We start from the raw sequence: 11,274 nt of genomic DNA on the forward strand, positions 1-11,274 counted from the left end.
GATTCCTTATCTCACTACTACAGAATTCATCAAGCACATCGGACTTCTAGACACATGGACATCGGATTATAGGCCGATGTAGAGTTCAGTCCCGTCCATATGGGGTGTAATGGACATGGGACTTTAAACCGATGTCCATTAATATATGCACATCGGATTTTTAAATATATCCGATGTCCATATGAGTAATGAACATCAGATTTTAACATTAATCCGATGTCCATATGTGTAATGTACATCAGATTTTTATAGAAAGCCCATGTCCTTTGAAGCTAGAATTACATCGAACTTTTATAAATCCGCTGTCCTTTATATTGTTTTTTTTAAAAAAAAAATTTAAAAAGAGCAGGCCAATTCATATTGCATTACACCAATTTGAATGCCAAAACATTAATACAAAACATGCCAACTGCCATTCAACCAAAATGATCGATTTCAATTAAAAAAAACTGATCCCAATCAACATACAACGCAACCGTCTCCATCATCCGAATTCAACAACTAACGAACAACAACAAAGGGCATAACAAATCCCAGCCAACATAACATATGGTCTTGCAGATCATGTAATCAGTTTTTCAAAATGCAACTACCTAATACATTACTACGCTAGCTAGCTATCTACGGCTAGATATTGAGAAAATAGTTCGCCCACAAGTCCCGAACCTCATCTAATTCTTCTTGTGAATATGGCGTGGTGTCTTGAAAAACCTGTAATGCATATTAATGACAATGGGGCGATCGGACATGGCCTCACAAGGGCGACTTCATATAAGCTAATAATTAAGGGAAGAGGGTGCGTGACTAGCTCATTGAATTGGCGTGAGTTCGCCCACAATGCGTATAGGCAGCAGGTCAAAGTAGGATAATTACTTGAAAAAATACCGAGTTTTGCTATAATGTCGAAACTGACCTCATTGATAGCTTTTGTTGGATTAGAACGCGTGACGATTTCCAGCATGTACCTCATGACGTAGTACCCGCATTCTACAACACCTTGTTGACGAGCACACTAAAACAACAACTCGACAAGAATTAAACCAATAACATGACTTTGTCAATTAAAAGTGATTGATGATCAGACATTGAATTTGTCGTCATAATAAGCAACAACTTACATTATGTTGCAGCCATTGCGGTGCTTGAGAACGCATTCTTTCCCCACCATTGTAGCCGTATACTCTTACCGATCTAAATATAAACATGGTTTCAAATAAATGATTGTCAGCCAATAATAGTTGCCATTTTTAATGTTCTAATCAGTTGAACATTTATTTATGTGCATATCAATAAATGAACTATTAAGATGAACTTACGCATTAATTAAAGATCTCAACTTTGACGGCACTGACTTTCCTAGTGAGTCGAACCAATGCACTTGATTATGATCAGCAACGTCAGTCACAACGAGCATCCAATGATCACTGTAAATAATTTGTAACTTATTTACATGATAATCAATAATGTGTATTTCTGAACTATCAAGCAGAAACAAGCCAATAAGCCAATTCAATTAAAGAAACCAATCATAAACACTAATTGCAAACAACACATTTCTAGAGCCTAAATTATCCGCCTAAAAAGCACTTGCCACTGTTTATACACCATAAAGACTTTTCAGATGGTTGTGCGCCTCAAATACAAGCAATGTGCAATATAAATCGGTCCTCTTAGACACTTTAGCATGACACGTAGAACTCAGAGAAACTGATAACAAACACAAAAATTGCATCTTGTTCATCTTTATTGAAGATGCATAATTTCACAAAAGTATTATTTCTACATCTTACATTCACTCCTCAACAATGGTGGATAATGGGGAGTTAGCAAGGGCGCTCGTCCCTGATGAACAATGAAAACCGCGAAAGTTTTAGATAAAAATAAATAAAATCCCTCAACTGAGAACTGGCAAGAATACCTTAATAGTGTTATCTATGTCTAGCACCGCTTTTTGCCTTGATTGACCTAGGTTTAAAGTGGACTCGAACGGTTTCCAGGCATCCCATAATTGCTTGGTGGCGACACTGAACATCTCTGCAGCGTTTCGAGACCTTTGCTGAGACGAAACTGACTGATCTAAAGCGATCCGGTCGAAAGCATTTCTTACGCCGCCGAGCGTAGCTTTCCGACTGCTGCACGTCCACGAATTGGCTTGGCGTGTAGGTGGCCCATATCCAGAGCAACATCGTCCACTAACGTCACCCATGAACCATCACCACTAATATCAACACAGACCCCTCAAGGACATTGTCCCTACATTATAGACCCTTACACCACATCATTGGGACCCCCATAGTGAACGACCGAGACAATATGATCTAAATTTGAAATGAAGGCGCCTACTCATCTAAAGCCGACCACTTATTGCACTCATGCTATTAAACACTCGTAGGTTCATTTTGGTTCATTGGTTTTGTAACACCCCCATTAATCGAGAGGCCTTCCTCAAGGCCATCCTAACTAATGACGGTGTTACGTGACTTGGTTTCCCAAGCTTGTAATGCAAACAATTGAAATGGAAGAAATTTAAATAGATAAGTATGTAGTTAAGTTAAGTTAAGTGATTACATATTTGAGGATCCAAACATGATCCCATATTATACAAACCAAGTTATAAAAATGGAGTCTAAGAAATAATGTCAAAAACTAGATAAGAAAGTCGCGACAAGCTCAAAGGAAGACCGCTCCAAGTCCCGACTTATCCGAATGCACAATATACCTGTCATACCACTGCTCCCCATATGATCGGAAATATCATATAATTCACCACAGATATTTTAAAAACATTTGATCTCAGTCTCAATAATATGAATGCCTGCCTACTATGACATGACTAACCGATATAAATATAATATGATATGCTATATAAATGTGCACAACACATGTGATCACCAAACAATACTCCTCCAACATAAACCCGGTGACGACATCGTAACACCGCCACCAATTCCCAAGCCGCAGTCCGTAGCAAGACACTAGAGACGCACCCGCAGTGTCGAGTTCGGGCGCTAACCGTACCCGTGTCAAATGTCGTGACACCACACGAATCCCTCCATAACTCAAGACATTAATGTGCATGACTCTCTTAGATTGGGAAGCTCTAAGAGGCGACCCAAGTATAAGACGGTCTCCTGCCCGTCTTATGTCTCCTCAACTACCATTTATCACCACCACAACTCAACCAACAACCTCCAACATACACCACAAACACGTAGATCACAATATGCACACAAATGTCAAGCCAAAAGCTTTCACATGAATGACTCTTACCATATGTGCCTTTTTCTCATGTAATAAATGTCAATTATGCCAAGTACTTATGCACACCAACAACCACAACATTGTTTTAAGGTGAAATCCCCAATTAACATGTTGTAATGCAACTCCAATGATATCATGAAACCGACATTAACAACCCATTATCATGCCACCATGAAATCTCAACACTACTATGAGACTAACAACAATTACCCACAATAATCATGTTATAATGCAACAACAACACAATAATGACATATGTAAACACTCATACTATTGAAACCAAGTAGGAAAGCCCTACCTTTTTGCATACTCCATAAGCTACTAGAAACAAGCAAGATTCCGTCTCTTAAAATCGTTTCACCCTACATGAATTACATAACAACCATCACAATACATCCTATATGCTCATATAATACAAAACGCCTTATTATTACCCTTTAGTTACCCATATTACTAATAAAAATCATTAATTACTAACTCACATAAAAACCCCCAAAAGTTAGGGTTAAAACAAAAGAAAGAGAAAAGGTAGATTTTACTCATAAGAAGAAGAAGAAGAAGAAGAAGAAGAAGAAGAAGAAGAAGAAGAAGAAGAAGAAGAAGAAGAAGAAGAAGAAGAAGAAGAACATCTTCAAATCCAAGCTTAGAATCCATGGTGGAAGGTTTAGGGGAGTTTTAGAGAGAGAGGCGAGGGTTTTGAGGCTTTAGAAAGAAGGTGGAAATGATTTAGGATTAGGTGGAAAAGATCTCAAGCATAGGTTATATCGCCTGCTGAGGAGCTGCACTCGGTCGACTGCTGAGTCCACTCGGCCGAGTCTCACTCACTTGGTAGCTTCTCGTCTAGCCTAAGGGTTCTCTCATGCACCCTCAAGGTTCCTTTATAAGTCTCAAAAGCTCCGGGTATTACAATATATTAACCTCTTAAGACCCAAATGTCGCTTCAACTCCGTCCATAATATAATCTCTTCCTTCTTCCACTTTTATAAACTTATAATTTTAATATTCAATATAATAGATTAGTAAGTATTAAATATTTATAATAATTTTTTTAGGAAAGAATGTAAGAATATATTAAATAAAAAAAGCATCACCATATATAGGTTACGAATAGTCCTAATAAGAACCTAATCAGCAGCCTACTACAACAAACAAGCTAGCCCACAAGCGAGCTGGCCCAAACCATCAAAAACAAACCCAACCCGGCAAAACCAATCAGATTTACAACAACAAAAATAGAAGGGGGAAAGCAAAACCCTAAAAATACACAACAAAATCAGATTGAACCCCCTTACTCTTCAACAAGCGATCTTCCATCACCATCATCAACCCCTTCCAATCGAGTCTTGATCTTTTACTCAATGAGTCTATTAATCCAAGCCCCATTAAAATCCCTCACTGGTAGAGTTATTAAATCTCGTATGCGGCATCTCAGTTGTAGAAACCTCATTTCTACACCTTCCGCCAACCACCCAATGATGATTAGGCCGCATATTTGGTACGCGGAACGATTTATGATAGTCCATAAGTTTATCATCAAGTGCTAGCTCAAGTACTTGTGTCCACCCCTTGGTCGTCATCTACGTACCGATACGGTCATTTTAACAGTAATTAGAGTTCATTTGGAGTCCGGGTCAAAAACCGCTTTATTTTCTAAGAAACCGTTTAAAATGCCGAGTCGGAATGTCCTAGAATATTCCGGATATTTATTCCATAAATTAATTTTATATCTTTTGGTAAAATATATCCCATAAATCTTATTTTACAAAATAAGGAAGTAGAGCTCCACCGCAATTCCCTAAAAGAAACGTGGAATTCTTTCTTCCGCGGGAGGAAACCTCTGGGGAAATGACGCAGCAGATGCTGCGCCTCTTCGAAGGATCGCAGCAGCTGCTGCACCTCTTCCCCAGCTCGTTTCTGCCTGTTTTCAGATTTTTCCGTGATTTCTTTCCAAAGTTTGAGTCATTCCATAACTCTTCACATTTTTTAGTATAAATAGAGACCTTCGTTCCACATATTTTTCACGCGAGTGTCCGCCCTTCTCTTCTCCCTTTGCATTATAAGACCGTGCTCTAAGCTTTCGATGCCTACATGCTTGATCAATTGACAACGTAAGCTCAGATCATTCTGAGTTCCAGACACGTTGCATGACCGACCAATTTGACCACTACACATCAATAAATTTAATCTAAATCCTCTAACGAGGGCACTTTCTACATACATTCGAGTCGAGCAATCACTAAACGTTTACTTAGTTAATCTCGTTTCGTTAAACATGTAAGTATGAGGGTGTAAATCCCATCTTTTTATTGTGTTTTATTTTTGTACCAATTATTGTAAGATTTACGTCAAAAGTATGTTTGAAACCGACTTCTAAAACCCTATTATTAAACCGTTTTTTCGGATCAGCAGTAACCAGACCTCGAGAAGAAATGCAGCAACAGTTGCGCCTCTTCGAAGAATCGCAGCATCTGCGCCTCTTCCAGAGGCTGCCGCTGTTTCTGCTCTTCTTCTTCTTCCTCGGTTTTCCTGTTGATTTCGTTCCTTTTGTTTTACTTTCTTATTTTCCTTCCTTTCTTCATACATAATAAATTTTAATACATTCTTAATAATTGTCACGTTTTATTCTCGACTTAAGTCCCTTATAATCAATATTTGCGGGTTTTCGTCATTAAATCAAACTCGGATTTTAGATACTCGATTTGTTCATATCAAGTTTCTGGAATTCGTCCTTTGTACATGTTTTCGTCGTTTATTTCCAGTTTATTACGTCCTTTCAACCATTGTTTCCGTCTTCATAATTAAACCTAATTAGTTTAGTTCGTTTTTAATTCATTTTTAACCCGTTTTGATCCGTTTTAATTCGTGTTTATCGCTTTTATGACGGCTTCATATGTAATTAACATGTTCAATCACTTTCACTTGAGTCAAAAGTCGATAATCAATCATTAAACACATCAACGAATGCTAACTACTCGCAGTTCTGACTTCACAGCCAGAACTCACCTCAGGAACAGACGCAACGATAGCTGCGCCTCTTCCGGGATGAATTCTGTCTCTGAATTTCCGTTCTTGCCTTGACTTAATCCTTTAATTATGTAATTAATTGACTATTAGCTGTAATATCACCCCTAATCTGTCCATATTTTCTGACCTTATTTATATTCCTTTATTTTCCTCAAATCGTCCGTCTTAAGTGTATTTTTGACGTAAATCATTGTAATTTATTGTAATTTTAATTACCGTTATTTTATTTCTCGTATTTATTTATGGATGATTTATTTGTTTTTTTCACATGTAACCAATTCTAACATCTGATTCGACATTAATAAGTGCTTATTATTTGTTCACCGACATAGTTAATCTCACATGATAGGATTAATCTGTGGATGTTACATTGCATGCATATAATCGACAGCATATCAAATACGAACGATTTCCCTAATCATTAGTAGAGGCCGCTATCGAGGCGGGCGGGATTAGGTGTTCAGTAAAAGGACTTCCTAATACGTAGCCTCACCCCTTACTCCAGATCTCTGTGAACATCCGTGTTCATTGGCATCCATGAGAGTCATTCTAGACATAGAATGCTAAGGGTAATGAGTTCTTAGTGTTCATGTCACTACTTTGTGTCTTGACATAACGCGAGGTATTCGAACGGTTCCAATTTTCCATAAAAATTGGTGGCGACTCAACAAATGCAAACGCTTGTCCCAAGTGCCCCCGTGGCCCCCGTGTCCACATCCGTTCATTCACAATCATTCGAGCTAGCATAGTCGGTCAAAGAATTTGAAGTTCAATTCTCCCTTGATTACGCTGCTTCCAGATATTATATACACATGCATTCAAGGTGGCGTTTAAAATATTATGTTTAAGTTTTGATCCCCTCTTGTGAAGTCGCCAATTCAACAGATCTTGGTCAGGCAATTGAATCCCAATCCATTGTTCAAAAATGATAATCACTCGTCTGCTATAATTACATTGAAAAAATAAGTGTTCATTGTCCTCTCTACCTTGGCCACAAATGCAGCAGGTACTGGCCTCAATAATTCCTAATCTTTTGAATCTTGTGTTTTGTGTTTAAGCCATTATTATGTAGAATCCAAACAAGGAAGCAATGTTTAGGAATTGTCCATCTATTCCATATGTGTGTTGTCCAATTGACCTCTGGTCCTTTCTGTCTGATATATTTGTATCCCTTTGTAATAGTGTACTCGAGACCTCTCTGTGTATTCCATATCTGTTGTATGTATGCATCATCAAGAGTTCTTTTAACCTGACAGATCTTCCTCCAATACCAACTGGAGTTGGTGGGAGGTGTATAAGTTTGCCAGTTTTGACCTTTGATATAAGTATGGTTAACCCATTTGACCCAAAGGTGGTCAGATTTGGAAGCTATCCACCAAACTTGCTTCCCTACTGCTGCCTTATTCCAGAGAATATCATTTTTGAGTCCTAATCCACCCTCTCCAATAATTGTGTAGAATCTTAAGAACAAGATTGTACGAGGACCAGTCTTCCTGCATAGGAGAGCTTCTTAGCCCTCAGTCCCCTCACTCTACTCATAATCTTGTCAATAAGAGGACCACAATCCTGTGCATTTAATCTAGTAGTTTTATGGGAACCCCAAGGTATCTAAAAGGAAGAGTACCTTGCACTAGACCATATATCTGTAGAATTTCATTTTTAACCCCTTATCTATTCCATTAAAATAAGCATTGGACATTTCTTACTCATGTTCAAACCAAAACTCTTTGAAAATATTGAAAAAGATCTTAGAATGATCATGATAGATTGAACATTTCTCTTGCAAAAGAGTAGAAGGTCATCAGCAAACATAAGGTGGGTCAATTTCATAGGTTTGCATAGAGGATGATACTTAAAACCATCCCCCTCTGTAGTGTATGCCATCAACCTTATTAAGTATTCCATACAAACAGTAAAAAGCCAGGGGGACAGGGGGTCTCCTTGCCTCAGTCCTCTTTGCCCTTTAAAGAAATCAAACACATTACCATTAAGATTAAGGGAGTAAGAAGCAGTGGTAAAACACTGAATTATCCACTTTCTGAACTGACCTGGTATTTTGAGTGCCTTGAGCATATGTTCTAGAAAATCTCATTCAATTGTATCATAAGCTTTTTGGAGATCCATCTTAAATAAGCATCTAGGTGACATAACACCCCTTTCATACAATTTAAAAATCTCTTGGTAAATAAGTATATTCTCCATTATGCTCCTGTCTTTTATGAACCCACCTTGATTCAAAGAAATCAAATCTGGTAAGACACTGGCGAGCATGTTGCATAGTAATAGATCACATTGTAATAAGCAATAGGTCTATATTGCAGAACATTGGCAGGTGCAGTGTCAAACCCCAGGCCTGACACAAAAGACTCAATCTTTGCCTAGGTAAGGGTTTCCTGATTTGTTCAGGAATGCAACAGACTTAAGAATATAATTAAAAATACCAAATGGCCTGCTAAAATCGTGGAATTTGGTGACAAGCTAGTTAATTGATTAAACTAACTCTGAGTAAAATTCCAGGAATTTTGAGACACTCTAAGTATTTTAGTTGAATAAATAAGACAGGCTGACAGGAAGAATCAGACTGCTTGACACAGGAATGTTATTTGAAGACTGAGAGGGAACCAAAGGATATAATTATCAACTTAAATCCCACAGAATACTCACAGGGAAGCAAGCTAACAATTTGGACAACTTAACATGGAAATTATCACAGCCTAGCACAGATAATAACCAACTCAAGTTAACAGCAAGATCACACAACCCACAGTATAAGCACAGGATTGAATGGACCTTACCAACAGACTTTGTTCAACATCTACAGTCTAAGCACAAGATGTTAACAGGCCTGACTCTTAACTACAGACTAAGCACAAGTTATAGAGATTTAAAATTGAGAGAAAACTCAGGTTTAATATTCATCAAAAGCTGCCTCAATGCAGTTGGAGGAGAGGTCCTTATATAGGCCTTCCTCTTGGAGATCTGGTACAAAGTTTAACCTAGTAATCTCATCCAAGGGCCAGGATTCGTTCTTAGGACATAATTAAAGTGCTGGAAATATTTTACAATGATGACAAAATGATTTAAAAGAAACTGCAAGAAAACAACAGAAGTCCCGCACGATAGTGACATGTCTTCTTCCTAGGCCGCAGTGTTGCTTTGGCAGGGAGTGTAAGGACGAATGGGTGCAGTGGGGGTCTTGACTTTGGCTTTGAGGTGGTATCTGAAATATGGAGAGACAAGCAAAAGTTTTTCAAAAATGACTCCTTCTTTGTTTAGCCGTAAATGGTAATTTACTTTATGCTTTATGTCCCTTTCACTTTGACTTTCGGTTGGGTTTTCTCTTGATTGCAGGGTGAATTAGGCCTGGCTCCTTAGGACTTTTCTGATCTTATTTAGTCAATGTTTCAGCTGGCCAGGGTGGCAGCTGGTGGTTGAGCTTGTGCTGATACCTGAGACTTCTCAAAGCAGGCAGGGCAGGGGTTGTTGACAGGGTAGTATGATTGGAATTATCGTCACGCTGATTGCTTGATCGTGTTGCCACGATCCCCGGCTCCTCTGCAGCCTCCCCTGGTTGAACAGGGCTTGTCCTCAAGCCTGTAACCTCCTCATCATCTGAATCATAGTAAGGACTGAGATCTCCCACATTGAAAGTACCATGTACCCCATAATCACCTAGTAAATCCACCTTGTAGGCATTTGATCCAATCTTTTCAACAATTTCAAATGGGCCATCAGCTCTTGGCATTAACTTGTTCTTTCTCCTGGCTGGGAACCTTTCTTTCCTTAGATGAATCCGACTGCATCACCTGGCATGAATTCCTTCTTCCTTTGAGGGACCTTGGACTGCTTCCTGTACCTTTCATTGGCTCTTTCAATTTGTTTCTTGACTGATTCATGAAGTTTTAGCATTTGTTCAGCTCTGGCCTTAGCATCAAGGTTCATCTCCTCTCATGGAACACTGGATAAATCTAAGGGCATGAGTGGATTAACCCCATAGACTATCTCAAATGGACTATGACCATTGCGGTGATGGTGCCCTGTTGAATGCAAATTCGACTTGTGACGATTTCAAATCCCAATCCCTCAAGGACTTGCTGACTATGCATCTCAGGATCCTGCCCAATGTTTTGTTGGTGACTTCAGTTTGTCCATCAGTCTGAGGGTGGTGAGATGTACTGAACAATAGCGTTGTTTTCAGAAGCCTCCACAGGGTTTTCCAAAAATGACTCATGAACCTGGTGTCCCTGTCAGACACTATGGTCTTTGGCACTCCATATAACTTCACAATTTCCCGTAAATAGAGCTCAAAGAATACGGCAAAGCATCCTCAGTCTTCTTGCATGCCACAAAATGAGCCATCTTGATGAACCTATCAACAACTACCATCACAGAATCCTTGCCCCTCTGAGTCCTGGGTAAGGCAACAACAAAATCCATGCTTACATCTATAGGGTAATATCCGTATAAGACCCTTTAAATTTAAGGATTATAACGTAAATTTAACATGTGAAATATAGTCATAAACGAAATACAATAGAAAACGATAAAGATTAAGAATCAACCTCGGGTCCTTTGATGCGCGGCGTAAAGAACAGAAATCAACAGAGATTTCCTCCTAATTGTTGCACCCAAGACCGTCTGAGACTATGCCCTTGTGCTAGAAATGCTTTCTAATTGACTTGCAATATTGAGAAAGCTATTGTGAGTTTTGTCGATGTGAGATCTAGGAATTTCAGAGAAAATTGCACTGAAACCCTAATTATTTTTCACTAATGACAATTAGGTCAACCAGAAGGAGAAGGCTCTCCTTTTTGTTCTTCTAATTCGGCCAAAACCGAGAGCCCTCATGGGGAAGTGGGCTTCCACTTCCTCTTAATTTTAGCTCGTGGTCCGGTTCGTAAAATGCTAAAATGTATATGACGGGTTTTTTATTATAAACTGTCATCGGTTATCGGTTATTAATACATCGACTAATAACACGGATTAGTT

General features: G+C 38.8%; 1 protein-coding gene across 1 annotated transcript; it reads right to left on the reverse strand.

Moving 5' to 3' along the window:
• Window positions 1-466: 466 nt before the first annotated feature.
• Window positions 467-10,030, reverse strand: LOC141654150 (uncharacterized). Its single transcript, XM_074461807.1, has 5 exons — window positions 9,735-10,030; window positions 1,317-1,478; window positions 1,119-1,191; window positions 914-1,012; window positions 467-711 (listed from the first exon to the last, which is right to left on the reverse strand). The coding sequence occupies exons 1-5, from the start codon at window positions 10,028-10,030 to the stop codon at window positions 628-630; spliced, it is 714 nt and encodes a 237-aa protein (XP_074317908.1). The 3' UTR covers window positions 467-627.
• Window positions 10,031-11,274: the final 1,244 nt, after the last annotated feature.

The sequence above is a fragment of the Silene latifolia genome, chromosome 1, assembly GCF_048544455.1.
Source record: "Silene latifolia isolate original U9 population chromosome 1, ASM4854445v1, whole genome shotgun sequence".
Taxonomy (NCBI): domain Eukaryota; kingdom Viridiplantae; phylum Streptophyta; class Magnoliopsida; order Caryophyllales; family Caryophyllaceae; genus Silene; species Silene latifolia.